This window comes from Megalops cyprinoides, chromosome 8, assembly GCF_013368585.1.
Source record: "Megalops cyprinoides isolate fMegCyp1 chromosome 8, fMegCyp1.pri, whole genome shotgun sequence".
NCBI classification, from domain to species: Eukaryota; Metazoa; Chordata; class Actinopteri; order Elopiformes; family Megalopidae; genus Megalops; species Megalops cyprinoides.
Window position 1 is genome coordinate 37,457,739 of NC_050590.1, and position 22,201 is coordinate 37,479,939.

The 22,201-nt window shown below is 43.3% G+C and overlaps 1 protein-coding gene across 1 annotated transcript; it reads left to right on the forward strand.

Annotated features, from left to right (window-relative positions):
* LOC118781881 (lactadherin-like) lies at nucleotides 1-22,201 on the forward strand. The gene is made up of 10 exons (XM_036535012.1): nucleotides 1-403; nucleotides 5,852-5,977; nucleotides 6,780-6,911; nucleotides 10,568-10,681; nucleotides 12,055-12,236; nucleotides 13,431-13,586; nucleotides 13,759-13,903; nucleotides 19,042-19,226; nucleotides 19,606-19,761; nucleotides 20,006-22,201. Exons 1-10 carry the CDS (start codon nucleotides 325-327, stop codon nucleotides 20,147-20,149), a joined length of 1,419 nt encoding a protein of 472 aa, XP_036390905.1. The 5' UTR covers nucleotides 1-324; the 3' UTR covers nucleotides 20,150-22,201.

Below are 22,201 nucleotides of genomic sequence, written 5' to 3' on the forward strand. Positions count from 1 at the left end.
TTTCCGTCGTTGTTTATTTCTTCGATGCTACTTTGCTGTCTATTTTCTTTACCCTATTTGTCGGCCAACTGCACCCCGTGACGCCGCACATAGCGAGTCCGCTCTTTCGTCTCCCTTTGGCTGGGTTTATTATTCAAAACTGGTTTCTAATTGGATAGTTGCACAGACACACGTGCTGCTGTTAATCCTCCGTCCCAGCTAATGCCACAACCGTCCGTTATATGTATCAATTTGTCCGAGGAAGACCGAACAGCGCAGTGTTCTCAAAGGAAATAATACAACGTACACAGTACGGAACGAGACGAGTGAGAAACTGCACCCAGCATGAAATCTCAAAGCACCTCGTTTTCTGCGTCTCTTTTAACCGCTTGTTTACTTTTTGGTGCTGTTTGGATAGCGACGGGTAAGTCCGCTTTGTTGAGTTTGCCTGTTTTCACTGTTTACAAAACACTACGCCACCTCTCTTAGGGAATGCTAGTTGCTGATGTTGTTTTGGACAGTGGGAGTAGGAAATAAATTTGTTGATAGTGAAATTTTTATATGGAAAGTCAGGGGATCGGGATTAGTTTTCTTCAGCCAATAAATTAGCTGTATCAGCGTTTTACAGAAATGTATGTTAATATGGTATGATAGGTAGGCTAAGTGCAATAACCAGTTGGTCTGCTGTTCATGAGATGCAAAATAATTGCTAGTTGTTGAGTGGGCAACCCATTCTTTACTTATTTTGTTGCGACATTATCAAAATTATACAGCTATTCTATTTTCGGACTGGATATTAGTAGAGGAGTAACCAGTGTATCCTGTCTTTGTCAGTTTTAGTTTTAGTCAAGAATATTGATCACATTGATTTTTTGTGTGTTTGTTTTTTTTTTACCCTTTTCCGCGATTCTTCACAGGCTTGATTGAATGAAATGTTTGCGTCCCATGAGATTTTGAGGCCGGGACAATTCGTCCCGTAATGTCTGTTGTCATTCAGTTAAGGCAGAGGGCTGGAGTTTTTCGCTTTCCTATGTTTGGCGCTTCGCCATTCGTCCAGTCCGTCCAACTGGCCCTTGCCATCCTGCCTCCGTCAAAGTGAAAAAAAAAAAAAATAAATAAAAACAAAGCGCAGGCCCAGAGAAAGTACATGTAGTAACCACTAATCGATCTGAAGCCATTTGTTTCCTAATTATTAACTTAACTTCTCTCTTAGTGATCCGCCAGAAATTGAAATATGCTGAAATGAACTTCTGATGACTTTTTATTCTTTTTAGGCAGGTCATAAGTGCAACTATATCTGAAGGGAGGACAGGAGTGACTTTCTGGGTCCTTAACCGCCTTCAGCATCCTCCTATAGTAAATCACATGTTGGAAACAAACCCTAAACAACAGATGTGGTCATGCAGAGAGGTGCTTCTGAAGTCAGAGCTGTTATCTCTTTTCCTCTCCAGTAATCTGAGAGCTCTAAGTGCTTCTTCATATGTTCTATACTACTGATCCCATTGTGTGTCGCCACAGTGCAGATGTAGGGTTTTTTAACGCTAATGTTCCTTAGGATATGTGTGTAAAGTGGAAGCTCACATCCTCCGTGTGTGCGGATCGCGGTGCACCCCTGCAGGCCTGGCGCTTTGGACGGGCATGGTGCACAGCATGTGCCCTGCCATTATAATGCAGCCTTTTTCCAGGATGCTAAATAACACTGCCCCCTGGCACACCCTGGTTCGTCTTGTTACAAAAAGTAGGGTGTCAGAAGGGTCTTGGTTGCATTCACTTTGCTTTGCAATCTTGTGTCTTTATGAAAAATTGTGTTCTTTTAGCGTTTCTTCTTTTGCACTGTGTTTACATTGTGAAAAGAAATAATAAATAGGATAGGAGCATTTTTAATGTTTTTATTTTCAGTCTTGTCAATCCTCTTAATCTTTATGAGTATAACTGATATTTTATAGGAAGGGAAATATTCCTGTAATAGCAAAATACATATGCTCTACACATTGATACTGTGAGAATAATAATGTCTGTGAGAATAACGTTGTCACAGTGAGTGTACTGTAAGCATGATTGTGTTTGTGAGAATAATGATATCACAGTGAGCATACTCTTGAGAATATAGTGCCTGTGACAATAATGTCACAGCATACTGTGAGAATGATAGTGCTTGTGAAAAGTAATTATGTCACAATGAGTCTAGGTTACTGTGCTTCAAGGGAAACTGCATTGTGTTGGTGTAGCTCAGCAACTGCAAACCAGGAAATGGTCTGCTCTCCAAAGTACACTACAGAAACTCCTAAGAACCCAAAACCAGAAATGATCAGTCAAGCGTAATCTTCCTGTACTTGGTGAAATCATGCATCTCTCGTCTAGTGCTGTATGGTTTCACTGAATGAGACAGAAAAGATTGGTCAACTCAGATCTTATCAGGAAAAGGATATATTTGCCAAGTGGAGGGAAGAAGTCTTTAGCTTGTTCACTGGTTTTGTGTGAGCCTTCCTTGGATTGTATGGGTGCTGCCCCGAACTGTATTTAATATACTCATGTGTCCACCTGTGTGATGTGGTCCAGTTTTAATATATTACCTGTGTTGTTATGTGCTGTTGTCTACACCGTACAACCATGTCCATGTGATGACACCCTGCTCCGAAGGAGAAGCACCTTACATTTCCTGTTACTTTGAAGAGTATTTACAAATAACTGAACATTGTGAGAGCTAAAATGGTTATTCCAGCACAATTATTATCAATTGTTTTGTCTTGTTTCCAGTGCTTAGCTCATTAGGGCACTTTAGGGAGTGGGGACTATTCCAAGATTGTTTATTATGGGATACCTTCTGCAAAGGCTGATGCTTTTAACTTCAAAGAGCTGCTTTTTCATGGTTTCTTGCTGAGTTTAATCTGGCTTTAATCTTTCTTTGAAATTCCTGTGTGGGGTGAAGGAAAACAAAACCGAGTAATACTAAAATGATTTTCTCAGTTTATTTTTAGTAGCGAAGGAGTGCTGTGCTGGAATCTCCTGCCGTTCTCTGAGCTCATGCCCACAGGCATTGATATGCCCGGCTCACATGCCCAATGGTCACTTGAATAAGTTCAGCCACGTTCCCCCTGGTGACATCTGAATGTTGGGGTGCGTGGTCTCTGTGATGTCGGCAGGTGGTCTCGGGAAGCCATTCTTTTGCAGTTCTTGTTCAGTGGGAGTGCCTGCCTGTCACTAAGTCCTTCTAATAGGGTTTGTTAAAAGGTTTGGTGCTCAGTGATGTGCCTGAAAGCTCAAGAACATGAAGTTCCCACGTAAATGATAACGGATGTAGGGTATCAGGGTGGTGGTGACTGTGTGTGTTTCTGTGTGTATGCGTGCGTGCTGAAAATGTGCTCTGTGGAACACGGTTCCCATCTGTATGCCAGGAATAGAGGAGTTGTTAGTGGTTGTTCTATTGGTCAGTGAGCCAGCAGGCCCTAAGCTCCTTTGGAGAAATGTATCTGTCTGTGCCCAAAAAAAAGAACAGGTTGGTTTGGCAACCTTAGTCCAGGGTAAACCTCTGTACACAATCACAGAATTTCAATTTAACACGCTCATTGCACAAACATCAAAACAAACGCAAGATGACATGACTGTATTACCACAGTGACATCACTCATACAGTGATGTTATTCCTTAACATAGGTGCATGGTCTCCAGCCTCTGGCAGGAACTTGGTTACACACAGACTTAGCGCGGCATTTTATGTAAGCAGATTCCTGGAGCCTGTCTGTTCATTAGTTTTTCCACCTGCTGTTAAGAAGGATCAGAGGTTCGCTGTGGCTGAAATCTTCCTCTGAGGCTCAGTGGGAGTGTGTTGTGTAACTGCCCGCCCCAGACAACTCTTGAGTGTTTGCATTGTCATGTGCACCGAGGCTTATGTGTGATATCTCTGATAAATGCATGCCTCACTGTGCTGTAGCTTTCCAGTCAAGTCGAGGTCTCCCTGATCGGTTTTGTCTCTTTTTGATCTTAATCAGTGATTGTATCTCCTTGTTGTGACAGCTGATTAGTCCAGCCAGTGGCAGAATTGGATGTATATGGTGTTGGGACAAGGGAGCAAGCCTGCTCTCTCCTGAGTTGAAGTCTGCACCCCATGAGTGCTACAGTCACCAAATATCAGGGAATTGTACTTCCTGCCCAGAGAAAATCATTCAAGCAGCTTTCTTTGGATTTATTGATGTGCATATAACTTTCACCAAATTCATCAGTCTGTAATCTAGTGTATGATTTGTATTGCATTTGCGGTACCATTACTCAAATGTAGGCGTTTTCAGAGTAGATTCAACTAATATGAAAAAAACCCAGCAATATAAATCACAGACACATGATTAATTTCAGGAAGAATCAATGCGTGCAGGACATGGTTTCATTTCTATATATGAAGAGGTTTTTATTTCTTGTTAAATTGAAGTGAAACCTGCAGTATCATTGAGACAAGTCCTTTCAGTGGTGTTAAAACTTCACCACTGCCGCCCTTCTTGATTTCTGTGCATCCTGCTCCAAAGTGCCGAATGAATATTTACACACCACCTATGGTTGCAACATTGTAGCAGTTCTGGTCAAAGGTTTGTTACACGGGCTGAAACATACTTTTCACTTTGTAATGAGGCCTGTAGATGACAAGGGAGCTGTGCTGTTGGAGGAAACTGCAGCATTGAATAGTATTAGGTTTTAATGGGAAGTGAATGGTCCACCATGAGCACATGGATTTAAAAGCTCCCAGTCCAGTCAGCTGGGGTGTTTGTTGAGTGTTGGCAGTTGTAATTGTTTAAAGAAGCATTAATGGGGAAAGCCAGAAACTCAATCTGTTTTACCAAGTAGGAGTATCATTTAAATTAAATGGAATTAAATAATAAATAATGTGTGGTAAAAACCCATTATTTGAAGTGAAAAGAATGTTTTCCTTGCTGAACATTGTCCGCTCTGTCAATGGAGTCAATTCCCTAAATATGGTCACTTATGTAAATGTGGTCACTGATGTCATTCCCCTGTTATGCCATTGCAATTCCTAAAATGGGAAAGAATTCAGACCATATTTGTTGAAATGCTAAGGTGGGAGTACTAAATAAATTCATGTACTGCAGTAGAGGCAGGCTTAGCTTTTCCAATCTTAAACATGAGCAGGTCTTGACCTTAAAGGCTAACACTCTAAATGAGGCCTATGCCTTACCTGGGCAGAGGACATTCCACAGAAAAGATAAGCTGACTGAATCAGATAAGGAAGTGCTTTGCCAGCCAGGCCTGAGTGGCATTACAGCTCCTTAGTTCAGCAGGTTTGCTCTAGTGTATCAGACTGGTCAGATAAATGTGCCCCTTCTTTCAAAGATGATACAAGATGCTGCTCTTGTGATTCTGTGAGGTTGTTTTTCCTTGGTTTTTCTAAAAGGGTTGACCCTGAGTAACCTCTTCATGGGTTTTAGTGTCCAGGAGATTGCTCTCACCAGAGCAAGGTTTTCAGCAGAGCAGGAGTAAAAAAAAATCTCACTTTTACATTTAGTGACTTACATAGGTTACAGTTCTTTACAATGTTATCCATTTATATAGCTGGATATTTACTGAGGCAACTGTGGGTTCAGTACCTTGCCCAAGGGTACAGCAGCAGTGTCCCAGCGGGGATTGAACCGGCAACCTTTCGGTTACAAGTCCTGCTCCTTAACCACTATGCTACACTGCCGCCCTTTTATCATGCAGTAAAATGGCAGCCAGTTACACTTCTGAATCCTTTATCATTGACTGTGAGAGCTAGTGGGTTGAGAGGAGGGTAGTGTTGGGATTGGGAATGCTGTTGATGGCCTACCAAAGTACACCAGGTAGTGCCCAGGGTAAACATGCTAATGTGCTAACCTTTCTGTCTTCCCAGGTGACTACTGTGAGGTGAACGTTTGCCACAATGGGGGCACCTGTGTGACAGGGGTGGGTGATGCCCCCTTCATCTGCATATGTGCCGACGGCTTCTCTGGAGATACCTGCAACTCTACTGAGACAGGTGAGAATGACAGGGTACTGTAGTGGCTTGGGAGCCAATCTTGTAACCAGTAGGTGTCAGTCTACAGTCCCAAGGTGTGAAAGTGCAGTTTCACCATCTATCAAAGTGTTTAACCTAAACGGTGTCTCTTTGTATCCAGCTGTAATAATACTGCAGATGGATAAGATGAAAGTCGCTGTACATGGTCAGTGTGTATATCCTTCAGGGCCTTTTCATGAGGCACCTCTAGCTTAACAACAATATAACATTATCTGTACCTTAGAAATGACACAATGTATTGAAATATATTGTCTATCTAAGATCTATTTATCTGTCTATGTAAGAATTCAGTTCAATACAGTATGATTCAATATAACCTTAAATTGATGCCATTCTTTTAAAGAAATGTGTATCTTAGCATGGATTAATTATATTCTGTTGAAATAACAGTGAATGTTCAAAGATAATCAAGTGTGTTATTTATCATACAGTAGCGTTGTCTCAAGCATTCATCCTAACTGATACATTAATATGAATACAAATAAATAAGAAATCAAAGGTAAGTATCATTTCTTGCATGCAATATTGATACAGCTGTGTCATTGAGTCTGCATTGATATGAATCCTTACACCACAACACATTTCTACTATTGATTAGCTGTACTTGATAGTACCAGTAATTAACTGATTTACATTTTGCACACTACAGATGTGATATGAATGTTTTATTAGGTATGAATATTCATTGCGATGGTTGTAAATACTGTTTGGTGGCCTGATTGGCAATGGCTGGTGCTGAGGACACTGTTTAATGTGTGCCCAGGTCCCTGCAGCCCCAACCCTTGCAAAAACGATGCTACTTGCGAGGTCATCAGCAACTCCCGCCGTGGGGATATGTTCAGCGAATATGTCTGCAAGTGCCAGCCAGGCTTCGATGGCATCCACTGCACGAACAGTAAGCTGCCCCCCCCCCCCCCCCACCCGGCCATCCAATAGCACAACGAGTCCCCTCCAGCTGTGGTCATTCCTGCGGTCTTCAAGAAAAATAACTGACGTGCCCAGAAATGACACAGTTCAGGGTCTCTCTCTCTCTCTCTCTCTCTCTCTCACACGCTCTCTCTCTCTCTCTCTCTCTCTCTCTCTCTCTCTCTCTCTCTCTCTCTCTATGGGAGCAGAGTAGGCCTTCAGTTGCTGCTGTAAAGTCTTGGTAGTGCACATGCAGTGGTTTCTCACGGGAGCTCTTCCATACTCTTGGCAGGGGAGATTTCTTGACACACAGTGAATTTCAGAAAAGCTAGTGCCTTGCAGGGTAGCTGGGCACTGTGAGCACCAGCGGTGGATTTAGTGTTTTCTAGCAATTCAGAGCTCTGTTTACTCAGACGCACCCACTTGTCTGTGTTTGCACTTCTGTTGGCTGACAGCCCCTGAGGAGAGGGGTGGGGGGTTGGGGGGTCAAAACAAACCGGCTGTGGTCGGCAGAATCCGGCTCTCATTGTGAAGTCTAACCCATCAGATTGTCCAATGGCCAAAACCTCCACACTGCACCAGGAGTATTGGAGCAACAAGCAGATAAACCCTGTTTAAATCACAACTAGAGGTACATGGTCTATTGATGCTATAGTTTTAAGCCAGGAAACCTTTAAGGCCACAACTCCTTTACTTTCTAGGTATTACAAAGCTTAATAAACTATCACCTGGTAACATATTGAACCTCTGGGAGTTGTGGTCCATGACTTGTACAGCATTTTCTTTGCAGTAATTGATTGCAGTGTCATTTAGGACATCAAGCCTCCCTGGGCTATGGGGAGAGCCGGCTTGGTTTCAATTCAGTTGGGTTTTCTTCTTTACAATGTTGTGCTGTTCAGCTATTTCTGGATGTGTCCACGGGTCTCAACGGGAACAACCGTATTTGGCATGTATGTGTTTGTGTGTGTGTAAGCCAGGTGGACATGCAGCCCTGCACACCTGATCAGAAGATAGCCCCCTCCCAGCACTGCTACTAGTGCTGGGAGCTAAAGGAGGGGGTGTGTGGGTGGCTGCTTTAATTAGATTCAGTCACAAGTGGAGCAGCTGCTGCTGTCTGCTCTGTTTAGTCTGTGAAATGGGTTAGGAAACTGCCATCTGTGGACCTTGATTCAGGCTCACTTCCAGAGCGTTTGCATTGTGATGAAAGGTAGACCCAGTTATGGTTCTCATACTTTGTCAAAGCCTCTTTTAAACCCGAGCAGGGAATGAATCTGCTTGTAGAGGAGTGGGATAGTGTGCCCTCTAGCCCCAGGGGAACTTCCTCTGCCACAGTGGCATACAGGGCTGTGTGTGTGTGTATGTATTTGTGTGTGCAATTTGTTGTTGCTGGGTGATGCAGTGGATGTGCTGAGTGTTGCATGCTTTGCTTTCTGGTTAACCACATGCTAAATTGTTAATCATCAGTTCTTTTTAATTTGTTTTCCTCTTGACTTACAAGATAGTGACAGTTTGTGTGTTTTTAGTGAAAAAAATTACAAAATTGACCTGCCACAATCCTACATCGAAGATGTGTGCACCTGTCATTCCAGCAATCTGACAAAAGTCACGTATAGAGCTGGCTCTTTCTGGTGCCCTGGGCCTTTGTGGGTGGCCTGGCCCTCCAGCCCTTGTGTCAGGCACCTAATCCCTCACATTGCATCACATCACCACTGGGGCACTGTCACAATGATTTAGTGATTCCTCCTGGCATCTCAGGTTTCTAGACTAGGCCAGGCCAGTCCAAACCAGGCCAGTCTAGGCCAGGTCAGGGTGCTTTACTCTGTAGCCTAACACATGGTTCTCTGTTCCCTCGGGTTGTGGCATGACAGTTTTAAGTAAGAAAAAGAGAAGTGGTTTGGATAAATAAGCAGCTATTTGTACTGTGAAATCACACTGGTGACCGTATATGCTGTTCAGATCCGTTATAGTGGTCCCACAGGCAGGTGTTGCATGATATTGCTGCATACTGATGTTGGTCCTATAGCCCTCTCAATCTATACTGAAAACTATACGCTATACAGATCTCTAAGCCTTTTGTTTTTTGTGCTTTGTGCTAGCAAGGCTGATATTGACAGTGATAGATCGCAGCATCCCCCTGTCTGTTCCATTCTGAGGCTGTGGCTTTTACTGAACAGTTCATGCTGCTTTTGTGAATAGCCACATGAGAGGGATTTGTGAACACAGGCGTACAGCAGGAGGAAAGTGAATGGCAGTGCTAGGCGATTGTGTGTGCCTCTTTGCCAGTGTGTGATGGTTCTCAGCTCTCATGCTCTGCTCTGTCCCATGTACATCAGCAGCTATCGATCCAGGGTGCTGTCTCTGACAGGGACATTCAGGTTTATGATATTAAAGCGCTTGCTGCCGGTGATTCTGCTGCCTGTGTTGTGATGACAGTTCATCCATCAGTATTGTGTTCCATACCCTCATGAGAGATGAAGTCCCTCCACTCTGTCTAACAGCAAGACAGCCACGACATCAGGTTTTACCTTGTTCTCCAGGTTAGTCACCACCTGTCCCCCCTGCAGCAGCAGAAGGCTTGGTGGCACACATGATCATTCATCATGTTGCCACTGGAAAGATCTATTGCAAGTGACAAGAACTGACCTCAACTAGGAGCATTCACAACCATGGGTTTGTTTGTGATAAACAGATTGCATCATGATGAGATAAATATTGGATCTTTAAAGAGAACAGATATAAGGGTCACAGTCAGGGCTTTCTGATCAGAGAAAATTATGTCAGTGCATTTTCCTTTGAAACTCACTTGAGTCATTTCAGGGGGGCAATCAGACTTGTTTATTTTATATATTGGACTTCATGCTACCAGTATAGACTAAACTTGTTTTCACCACTCTGTTGTGATGGTCCTGCATATTTTTACTTATTTTTGCTGTACAACATGATGATCCAACCACTTGACTACAGAACAGGGTGATAAGAACTGCCAAATGCCAAAAAGAATTTGAAAGACAACAATGCCTTCTAGTGGACATCAGAGTGTGTACAGGGACTGAAACCAGGAGCTGATGGTGTGGTCAGAGAAAATGGTCAGGGGAAGTAAAGTTTTATATCTTTTTAAAATCAAATAGTGGTTGCATTCCAGACACTTCAGAATAAGGAGCTAATATGTTTCACATGTACATTTCACACAGTACTGACTGCAGTTGCTGCACAGTGATATTTTGTTTGGTTGACATGGCTTTGCAATCACTTATATGGCTATAAATGTGAGAAAATGATATTTTCTATAGAGGTGGAATCATATATATTTCCATATAGATGTGTGCATGATTAACATTTGTCATTCCACATTCCACAACATACAGTATATCTGAATGAAATAATTTTTATTTGAAAATATATCTGAAACACTAAAAGCTAATTTCACTGCATTTTCAAATATTTTATATTACATTTTAAGTATTCATATTAAAAAAATCAAATGGATCCAATGCAGAGTGTTTGAAATCTGGAATGTATTTGAAAATACATTAAATTTGTTACTGTATGTGGATCTGACAGTATACCCAGGCTAAAGCATGTTTTTTGTTGAGTGTGTCCTGTGGTGTACGAATAGTATGGAAATGGAGTGCTGTGTTTCTGTAGATGTGAATGACTGCGCAAAACAGCCTTGTCAGAACGGAGGTGTGTGCCGCGACCTGGATGGGGACTACAACTGCAGGTGCTCCTCCCCCTATGTTGGGAAGCACTGCCAACTGCGTGAGTATCACCCCTGCCCCAACACCACAAGCACCAATCAGTTTCTTCTATCACCGAGCTACAGCCTTGCCCCTCTCCTGCGTGATTTCATCATCATCATTTCATCATCTGGGCTGGGGGGGTCAGAGAGACACTGTAGGGGAAAGCCGGTTTACAGCTCAGAGTGATATCGATGAGCCAGCTGGTGGCAAGTCTTTCCACCAGACTAACAGATGGTGGAACCATGGTTTGCTAAGTGTTTCACTGGATGTCATGTTAGCTGGTAATAGCCCAGCATGTATCTCATGATCCAATAAAAGTAGTTAGGAATTTCATGCTCTGGTTACTTTTTATTTCCCCAATTAGTTCCTATATATTTTCTTCATCTTCCTTACATCCTGCAATAGTGACCCATGATAGGGCTTGAATCTTTTCTGTTATTTCTGTTTATGTATGTAATAGTATCTAGTGTAGTATAAATAGTATTTCATCAGATACTATTTAGGCCACAGTGTAACAGTATATTCATTTACTAGCCTGCTAGTACCCATGAAAATATCAGAGTCAACGGTGTTATATATTACTTTTCTAGTGGTGATTGAATGAACCATTGCTATTACTTGTCCAACTTTGTATACCTCACACACGTAGTAACTGGTTATTTGCTCTTTTCTCTCTAGCCCACATTCTGCACCTGGTGGGGTAACTGGGGGAAATGCTCCTGCTATTCCTGCAGGGAGACTCTGAGTTATAGGTCACTAGAAACTGTTTAATTGTGACATTTCACTCAATGACCCATGACAAATGCAGGAAGAATGATGCTTACCAGTTAACATGGTGCCTGGTGTCAAGAATAGATACATTTTTCCAAAACTAAAACTGGAACAGAAATGACCGGACTCTTGTAATTCATGGATCTGCACCAAATGTATCACCTGCCAACCCCTCTCCTCATAATTATAATATCCTATGAATGTCTTATATGTCATACATGCCCATCTAAAGGATATTAGGGTGATGAATACACAGTCGGAATTTGGCAGTTTTAATGGGTATCCTCCCTCTTTATCTGTCCTTCCATCCATCTTGTGTCTTCTGATTGCTCTCTCTCTGTCTGGGTATATCTGTATTTCTCTTTAGCTGTATTTCTCTGTGTAACTATGTCTCTCTGTCCTTCTCTGTCAGTTCAATACAATGAGCTTTATTGGTATGACACACATACATTCCTGTCACTAAAGTGCAACCATCATTTTTACTCAGAATACATATATATTATACATATGGTACATATAGTATACATATGGGGAAAGGAAAGACCAAAACAATGAATAGAAACATTTTGAATGAGCCTTTCTCTCTTTTCCCCTGTCTCCCCCTCTTTTTATGGTCCCCAGGATGTATCTCCTTGCTGGGGATGGAAGGTGGGGGCATTGCTGAGTCCCAGATCTCCGCCTCTTCTGTGTACTATGGCATGTTGGGATTGCAGCGCTGGGGCCCAGAGCTCGCCCGGCTCAACAACAAGGGCATTGTTAATGCCTGGACTGCAGCTCCCCATGACAAGAACCCCTGGATTGAGGTGAGCATGTGTGTGTGCATGTGTATATGTACCTGTGTGGTCAGAGGTTGAGACCTGCGCGAGGAAGTGTTTAAAGTGCCATAGGGGGTGCACCATTCCCAGTAGCACTATCTTCGCCATGATGAGGTAAACCCAATGGCATGGGTAAACCCAGGACGACCAGTCCTTCATCTTGGCTGCAGGAGGTTGCCAGGACCTTGGTCTATCAAGACCCGCCTATTGCGCACCACCAGCGCAGTGCTTTTCTGTCAGGGTGTGCTCCCTTAGCCTTGCCTTAAAACGCTAACCCACAAGGCAGTGTGACTATTTATCCATAGTTGGGGCTGTGGTTGACGGGCATCAGGGCGTGTCCACACTATGGTGGGCCTGCACACCGCGTCTCTAGGGCCCACTGCTGCTCCGAGATCCCCTGTAGTTTAGCCTGGGTCCACAAAGAGCCCAGTTACCGTGTGTGGCCACGAGGAGGCACTACAGTAGTCTTGGTGGTGGAGATGCTGTGTACTGGCAGGGGAGATTTACGCACTCGGCTCCTCTTTTCACCCCTAGAGGGGGCTAGCCAGCAGCGGTAGTTGTAAGTAGAAAGTTGCAAGCAGAAAGCAGCATGCAGCATGCACTAACATGCACTAACATGCAATAACTACAAGCACTTCTAGACTTCTACACTACTGCACTAGACGCTTCACACTCACTGTGGATAGCCAGGAAACAGCAGAAGAGGCTCAGGGGAGGCACAGCCACGGTTGCCCCAAACACCTCATGCACATGCCACATTTGCAATAGAACCTGTGGATCCAGGATAGGACTTTTCAGCCACCAGAAAACTCACCAATAAAGACGTGGACGTCATCATCGGATACGATGGACAACCGCAAGCAAGCAATGTACCTGTGTGCCTCTGTGTGTGTGCCTATATGTATGTGTGTATGTGTGCTTGAGTGCCTGTGCATGCATGGGTATGTGTGTTTGCCTGTGTTTATGTGTGTGCATGAGTGTGTGTGTGTCAGTGGAACAGGAAAACTGCAGCATTATCCGCAGTGTTGTACACAGATAAAACCACTATTGAAATATGGATCCACTTTGGACTGTTATGAAAGATTGCCCCTTAAAGCCATCCTGGTGAGTAGTTGCATTTCGCCTATACTAAGCACTTTGGTGGTGATTTCTGTGACTGACCTGCCACTCTGTGTGCTGCAGATCAACCTGCGGAGGAGGATGCGACTGACAGGCATTGTCACACAGGGTGCCAGTCGCATGGGTACCGCGGAGTTCATCAAAGCCTTCAAAGTGGCATCCAGCTACGATGGCAAGACCTATGGCATATACAGAGGCGAGGGCCAGAGGAAGGACAAGGTGCAGCACCTGAGGGAGTGTACCTGTCACTATAATCTAAATGGAGAGTTTAATGCTAGAAACTGGAGCCCATTGGAGGCCAAATCAAGTGTAGGGTCAGTCTCTGGGTAAGGTGCTCAGATGTTAGTCTGGGGTAAGGTGGTGTGGTAGCTGCTATTCTTTGTTTCCGCAGGTGTTTGTAGGGAACGTGGATAACGATGGCACCAAGACCAACATGTTTGACCCTCCAATCGTGGCTCAGTACATCCGCATCATCCCCTTGGTTTGTCGCAAGGCCTGCACGCTGCGCATGGAACTGGTGGGCTGTGAGCTAAATGGTAAAGACTTTCTTCTCCTCTTCAGACACTGACACACCTGAGTAAAGCAGTCACATAGTCAGAGATTGTGAACACTTTACCAGGGCTGTCAAGGTCAGGGAGGGTGACCGCTCTTTAAGGCCTCTTATGGTCAAGGACAATGACCACTCTCTCAGTCTTCTCATGGTCAGGGATAGACCATGAGACAATGACCACTCTCTCAATCCTCTCACAGTCAGGGACAGTGACAGCTTTCTTAGGCCTCTCATGCTCAAGGACAGTGACCGCTCTGTCTGGCTTCTCATGGTCAGGGACAGACAGACCATGAAACAGTGACTGCTCTTTCAGGCCTTTCATGGTCAGAGACAGTGACAGCTTTCTTAGGCCTTTCATGTGCAAGGACAGTAACTGCTCTCTCAGGCCTCTCATGGTCAGGGAGAGTGACTGCTCTTTCAGGCCATCTCATGATCAGGGACACACCAGGAGACAGTGACCGTACTCTCAGGCCTGTCATGTTCTTGGACAGACCATGGGACAGTGACCGCTGTCTCAGGTCTCTCATGGTCAGGCACAGTGACCACTCTTTCAGGCCTCTCATGGTCAGGGACAGACTATGAGACAGTGACCGCTCTGTCACACCTGTCATAGTCAGGGACAATGGCCGCTCTTGCGGAAGTTATCTCACAGTCAGGAGTCACCAATGAAGTCACAGGTTTGGTTCATTAGCATTCAGACTGTGAGTAGCTCTTAGGTTATTCTTTTGGATAAGACTGCTTTGGTTTCATTAAAATGGTTTTTCCATCCCAATATCTATGTGGAAGGTTCCCCTTAGATTCCACACATAACAGGAGAACTTCCCATGTTCAACCTCTCAGAGGAATCAGGATTGATTATGTTTTGCACACGTACATAATAAGCCAAGAGCCAGGCCAAGGAGTTGTTCTTTATATTTTCTTTGTGCTGTTTTCCTTCTTTAACTTATTGTACTACACTAGTCTTTTCTCTAGGAGCAAGATGAATTTCATCTTCAGATACACTCCTGCCAGTAGCTATATTTCACACTACAAGTCCCAGAGTGCACTGCAGCAAACAGTGATTTGCTCACTGACCTCATCCAAGAGGGGCAGAGACCCATGCCTACAAAACCCGCCTAAGTCTGCCACAATGAAACCAACTGTGTTATGATGCCCCTGGTCCTGGCCATTGTCAGTGAACGGCATGACTGAGACTGGAACATAGGTCTGAGCTGTAGGATTTGGCTTGCATAGAACGGGTGTCAGCAACTGGACACAACACTGGGTAGTGTTGTGCTCTTATATGAATGAATAAATGGCATATTTAACTGAGATACAACCCCTGACAAAAATTATGGAATCACAACACTTAGAGGATGTTTACCCAGCTTTTTTACTTCATAGCAAATAAACAAATCACAGAAATGACACAAAACAATTTTTGTTGAATAGCTGAACATACTGGCTTCATGAAACATACCTCAAACAAATTAAATTAAATTATTTTAATTAATGGCATATTTTTTCCAGATCAAGTAGAGGAAAAAATTATGGAATCACTCAATGTTGAGGAAAAAATTATGGAATCACCTTGTAATTTTCCTTTCTAAAACAAATACCAGCACAAGTCCAAAAATGCAAATTAGTCTGCAGTTACTAGAGAGTGCTTGCAGACCTTAACAAGCTGTTGGACTTGGCTAATTGAAAGGAAACATGGCACCGACAAGAGAGTTGTCAACTGAAACAGTGGAAAGGATTATAAAACTCCTTCAAGAAGGAAATCCAACGCTGACTGTGGCAAAAGATGTTGGTTGTTCCCAGTGAGCTGTGTCTACAATTTGGTGCAAGTACAAAAAAATGGGAAGATTATAAAAGTAAAACATATGGGTAGACCACAGAAGATGTAAAAACATCAGGATAGAAAACTCAAAGCAGTATGCCTTGAAAATAGGAAATGCACAACAAAACAAACGAAAAACAAATGTGTGGAAACAGGAGTCAATGTTTGTGACAGAACTGTAAGAAATGGACTGAATGAAATGGGGTTTACATACAGAAAAGCCAAACGAAAACCAGCACTAACACCTCAACAGAAGAAAACAAGGTTACACGAGAAGCAATCATGGAGTGTGGATGATTGGATGAAAGTGATATTCAGTGATGAATCATAAATCTGCATTAGCCAAGGAGATGATGCTGGAACTTTTGTTTGGTACCATTCTTATGAAACATATAAAGATGACTTTCTGATGAAAACAATCAAATTTCCCCCTTCATTTATGATATGGGGTTGCATGTCAGGTAAAGGACCAGGAGAGATGGCAATCATTAACTCAACAGTCAATGCACAGCTGTACATTGAAATTTTGGCCACTTTTCTCATTCCATCGATAGAAAATAGGTTTGGTGATGATGAAGTCATTTTTCAAAATGATAATGCATCTTGCCACAGAGCAGAGTGTTAAATCTTTTCTTCAGGAAAGGCATATCAACTCAATGACATGGCCAGCAAACAGTCAGGATCTCAATCCGATTGAAAATTTATGGTTGAAATTTAAAAAAAAAATGGTCCATGACATGGCTCCATCCTGCAAAGCTGATCTGTCAACCGCTATTCAAAAAAGTTGGAATCAGATTGATGGAGAATATTGTTTTTCATTAGTGAAGTCCATGCCTCAAAGAATCCAGGCCATCATAAAAGCCCGAGCCCAACAAAGTACTAATTGTGATTTTTTTATTGATGATTCCATAATTTTTTCCCTCAACATTGAGTGATTCCATGATTTTTTTTCTCTACTTGATCTGGAAAAATATATGCCATTAATTAAAATAATTTAATTTGTTTGAAGTACACTATATGGACAAAAGTATTCAGATGCCTGACCATTACATTGTATTCAAATACATATACTTTAATATGGAGTTGGTCCCCCTTTTGCAGCTATAACAGCTTCCACTCTTCTTGGAAGGCTTTCCACAAGATTTTGGAGTGTTTCTGTGGAAATTTGTGCCCATTCATTCTGTAGAGCATTTATGAGGTCAGGCACTGATGTTGGACGAGAAGGCCTGGCTCGCAATCTCCGTTCCAGTTCATCCCGAAGGTGCTCGATGGGGTTGAGGTCAGGGCTCTGTGCAGGCCAGTCAAGTTCTTCCACACTGAACTCAACAAACCATGTCTTTATAGTCCATGCTTTGTGCACTGGGTCACAGTCATGTTGGAATAGAAAAGGGCCTTCCCCAAACTGTTGCCACAAAGCTGGAAGCATAGCATTGTCCAAAATGTCTCGGTATGCTGAAGCATTAAGATTGCCCTTCACTGGAGATAAGGGGCCTAGCCCAAACCCTGAAAAACAGCCCCATACCATTATCCCTCCTCCACCAAACTTCACAGTTGGCACAATGCAGTCAGGCAGGTAACGTTCTCCCGGGATTCGCCAAACCCAGACTCACCTATTTGACTGCTAATCAGAGAAGCGTGACTCCCTTCGTCACTCCACAGAACACGTTTCCACTGCTCCACAGTCCAGTGTCGGTGTGCTTTACACCACTCCATCCGATGCTTAGCATTGGACTTGGTGATGTGAGGCTTGCATGCAGCTACTCGGCCATGGAAACCCATTCCATGAAGCTCCCGCCGCACAGTTTTTGTGCTTACATTAATGCCAGTGGAAGTTCGGAACTCTTCAGCTATGGAATCAGCAGAGCATTGGTGACTTTTATGCACCGTGCACTTTAGCAGTCGTTGACCCTGCTCTGTGATTTTACGTGGTCTTCCGCTTCCTGGCTGAGTTGCTGTTGTTCCTAAACGCTTTCACTTTCTAATAATATCACTTACAGTTGACTGTGAAATATCCAGCAGGGATGAAATTTCACGAACCGTGATATTGCAAAGGTGGCATCCTATCACAGTACCATGCTTGAAGTCGCTGAGCTCTTCAGAATGACCCATTTTGTATCACAAATGTTTGCAAATGGAGACTGCAAGGCTAGGTGCTTGATTTTATACACCTGTGGCAACGGGTCTGATTGAAACACCTGAATTAAATATTTAACAGGTGTGGCCAAATACTTTTGTCCATATAGTGTATGTTTCACAAAGCCAGAATGTTCAGCTATTCGACAAGAATTGTTTTGTGTCATGTCTGTGAGTTGTTTATTTGCTATGAAGTAAAAAAGCTGGGTGAGCATCCTTTAAGCGAGGTGATTCCATAATTTTTGCCAGGGGTTGTAGAAGATGGTGATCAGCGCTCCAGTAGAATCTAAATCTGTTCCACTTATGGGCCTCAATGTACACAGTCACATTGACTGTCTCTCACATGGCAAAGTCCTGAATTACTTCTCTCACTTTCATTGACTCATTTGTGTTTCATTGACTCATTTCTGTCTCATTGGCTCATTTAAGCAATGACTTATCATTGACTTATCCTTGCAGTGCTTCTCTCATTGGCTAGTAGGTGCAGTTCTCGTTTATTTCCTCTTCTGTGTTTTCTCTGTCTCCTGTTGGCTCATTTGTGCAATGCATCTCTCATTGACTCAGTCTTGCAGTGTGCATCTCTCGTTGGCTCATTCATGGGGTTCTCTTGGCTCACTGACCACAGCTGAGACCCCAGTCACCAGAAATGATTCTTCTTTGAAAGTTAAATGTGTCATGCATTTAGAGAAACAGCAAAACAGCAGGGGCTTTCCCAGTCAATGTCCTTGCTTGATGTTAAGTGGGCAAAGTGCATTTCTTTTTTGAGCTCTAAAACAGTTTTTGTATATATTGTCTGTTCTACCTGAATTGCAGTTCTTAGAGTTAACTGACTGGAGGCAGATTCGTTGTGCTAACATGCCAGGCCCAGGCAAAACAGTAGTTAGGTTATTAGGTCACATGATTGCAGGATGTGCAGGATGAGGGCCAGTCTCTGTACACACCAGCATGCATTGCTGCATGCTGCGTCTGCCTGTCGCCCACTGCTCTGCTCACCATGCCAATGCATGTCTTACTCCCATGCGCCATTACTGCCTGTTGCCCTCATCTGTGTGTTTGCATGCGCCCGTGCTTGCGCTCTGTCTATCATGCTGTTTCTTTCTCTCTCTCTCTCTCTCTCTCTCTCTCTCTCTCTCCCCCTGGTGTCTTGTTCACAGTGTATTTAAACATGACAGGTTGCTCTGAGCCTCTGGGTGTGAAGTCTCGCCTGATCTCAGACAGGCAGCTCACTGCATCTAGCACCTTCCGCACCTGGGGTATTGATGCTTTTACTTGGCACCCACACTACGCTCGTCTGGACAAGCAGGGCAAGACCAATGCCTGGTCGCCAGCCACCAATGAGCGCACAGAGTGGCTGCAGGTAGGGGCACACTGTCAGTAGCATGGAGCAGGGCACACCCACATTTAGCTGTCTGGATCCAGTAGCTGGAGACACGCCCACATTTAGCAGTATGGGTTCAGTAAGTGGAGACATGCCCGCATTTAGCAGTCCAGGTAAAGTAGGTAGAAACATGCCCACATTTAGGAATCCAATTTCAGTAGGGAGTGACACACCAACATTTAGCAATTTGGGTTCTTTAGGTGGAGACACACCCACATTTAGCAGTCTGGGTTCAGTGGGTAGGGGACATGCCTGCATATAGTAAGAATACCTTTGCTTTCAGTCTTTCTTAAAATCATTTCTGCTTTTTCACACCCTGCATTGCCCTGCCCCACCTCTCCTTGCCCTCATATGACAGGTGGACTTGGAGACCCCAAAGCGTGTGACAGGCATCATCACCCAGGGAGCCAAAGACTTTGGAGTGGTGCAGTTTGTGTCTGCCTACAAGGTGACGTACAGTGATGATGGACAGTCCTGGAGTGTGGTGAAGGATGAGAACACAAGGACAGACAAGGTCAGTGTAGAACCCTACTCAGAGTGACTGGCATCCTGGGAGGGTTTTCCTGTGATGTGCTAACCCCCCATCATTTACCTTCTTGCTGAGTGATGGTCAGGACCAGATGGGTATGTGAAAATAACCTGTTAAATTGAAAGCTTTAAATCGGCATGCCTTGCTTCCTGATATATTTGCTTTATTCACCTGGTCCTTACTGTTGATTGCCAGTATATTTTTGACTTTTATTTGTTTTTATTTCCAGGTTTTTGAAGGCAACAGTGACAACAATGTGCACAAAAGGAATGTGTTTGAGCCGCCCTTCTACGCCCGTTTTGTGCGTGTGATCCCGTGGGAGTGGCACGAGCGCATAACGCTGCGTTTGGAGCTCCTTGGCTGTGAGGACTAGAGCCCCACCCCCTCATGCAGCCCCGCTCTCTCTTGAAGTCTTCCCCATGGTCATGCATAGCCATGCCCTTCTGTCTGAGCCCCACCCACCTGCCTTGCCTGCACTGCCACGTCCACAACCACAGGGGGAAGCAGCAGACTGTCAGAATTGTGTTGGCTGAAACCTTGCATTGCATGGCCTGAAACTCATCCTCTTTCACACATCAGATCCATATTTTAAATCTGTAATCCTGTTCCAAGAATTAAGCATGCTGTGAATATTGTCACCATAGTTGCTCCCTGATTGTGGTGAGTGGTGAGTGATGTAGCCTTCTTAAAAGTCCATCCCTTATGTTTCTGTGATTTTGCAGCGTAGTTTATGGAGATTTTTTTCTCTCTTTTGGTGGTATTAACTTAGAAATTCTTAGCTTAATGCAGATACCATCTTACATACTTTATTTGAAGGAGTTGTGAAAATGATTTTGTGTATCATAATACAAGAGGGAAATTATTCAAACTTGATGGAATTTTAAAAAGGACATCTGGTTCTACTCAGGTTCTGACATTTATTTATCCTTGGCAACAGTTAGCACTTTACAGGGAAGAGACTCTTGCTAGAATTGCAAGTTTACCAAAGTGTAGACAATTTAATATCTCTCCTGTCAGAATAACATCATAGAATTGTTTTGCTTATTTTGTTTTATTTTTTAAATATTTTTGTGGTTCCTTTTTTCACAAGGTTTTACCTCGTTTCAATTTCTTTGGTGGCACCAGTATCATGAATAGGTAAAATTTTGAGCACAAGCTCTGTGGCCTGGGTTCCACCCCAGCTGTGTCATTACCCTTATTCCGCCTGGGATGGGAGTGGGTATTGTTGGCGGGGGTTGCTGGTTTCACTGTTCTCAGCCACCCTGCGATTTCCCAGGCTACTGAGAGTTGCTCAGAGGTGCAGAGGTTGAGATGTGGTGACGAGCTTATTACAACATAAAGCCAGTGATTCCAAAAACAAGACTGCATAAGGGGGGAAAAGCAAGAAGAATATATGTACAGTTTGTGGGTCACATTTGCTCTGAAAGCTAGTTGAAGGAGAATTTATAAAATGAGCATCAGAGTGCTAGTGATTAGTTTAAATTTACTGTCATGAATAATTTTAATAGAAAACATAAATCTGTTTCTAAGAAATGTTTATCCAAGTGGTGTTTAGCAGTTTAATTGTCCTCCAGTCAATTGAATCACTGACCCCTATAGGCTTATTTGCTATTTGGAATATTTTCTTGTTAGAAGCAGGATATTTTGGGCCTTTTATATTTCTTAAAATACCCATTCATTCCTTTGCCAGTGCCAAGGAATGCTGCCAACAGCTAGATACAAAATGTTTGACTTAACCTGCAACAGGAGTGTGCAATATCCATCACATACGTACTCTCCCCTGTTTGCACTAAATGGATGTGAAGTGTACAGAGAACCAACAGCTGAGGTTGGACAAATGAAATGGAAAATAGATTGAACTGAAAAGGTTTTCTTTAGTGGCACTGAAGCTCTCACAAGACCACATAGATTTCATATATAGTTAAACGACAAAGACCTTCACCAGATTGTGAAATCAGGGGATGTGCAATAAACTGCTGACTAAATAGAGCTAGAATTGAGCTGTGTTGCACTAAGGCCCATGTAACTATAGATGTAAGGGTAATGATTAATATTGTGAAACACTGTAAAATATGTGTTGTACAGGCTATCATCAAAATTGTTATTTTGATGTTTTCTAACGAAGCATGGTTAACAGAAATCAGTAGTGTTTTGGCACTGACTCTGCAGTGGTTTCAACACTGACTTTGTTTTCCCTATAATGATTCTGGCTCTGGCTGTGCAGGGTTTTGAATGTCTTGCTTTGATAGTTGTCATTAAACACAAAGGTTTTCTGTTGACATCAGCTCAGTAGCAGACTTGTTCGGTCACCCTTCCCCATTTGACCAGAGTTTTTTATGATTTATCAAAAAATAAATTGATGTTTTTTTTTACACTACATAATTGGATAATAATAGCAATACATAGAAAATGTTGACTTTGTCTT

Excerpts from the sequence above, each read along its gene's own strand:
- LOC118781881 (XM_036535012.1), top strand. The coding sequence starts at position 325 with ATGAAATCTCAAAGCACCTCGTTTTCTGCGTCTCTTTTAACCGCTTGT. Across the intron at positions 12,237-13,430 it reads ACAAGAACCCCTGGATTGAG|ATCAACCTGCGGAGGAGGAT; the intron begins GTGAGCATGTGT and ends TGTGTGCTGCAG. Across the intron at positions 19,762-20,005 it reads AGAACACAAGGACAGACAAG|GTTTTTGAAGGCAACAGTGA; the intron begins GTCAGTGTAGAA and ends TTTTATTTCCAG.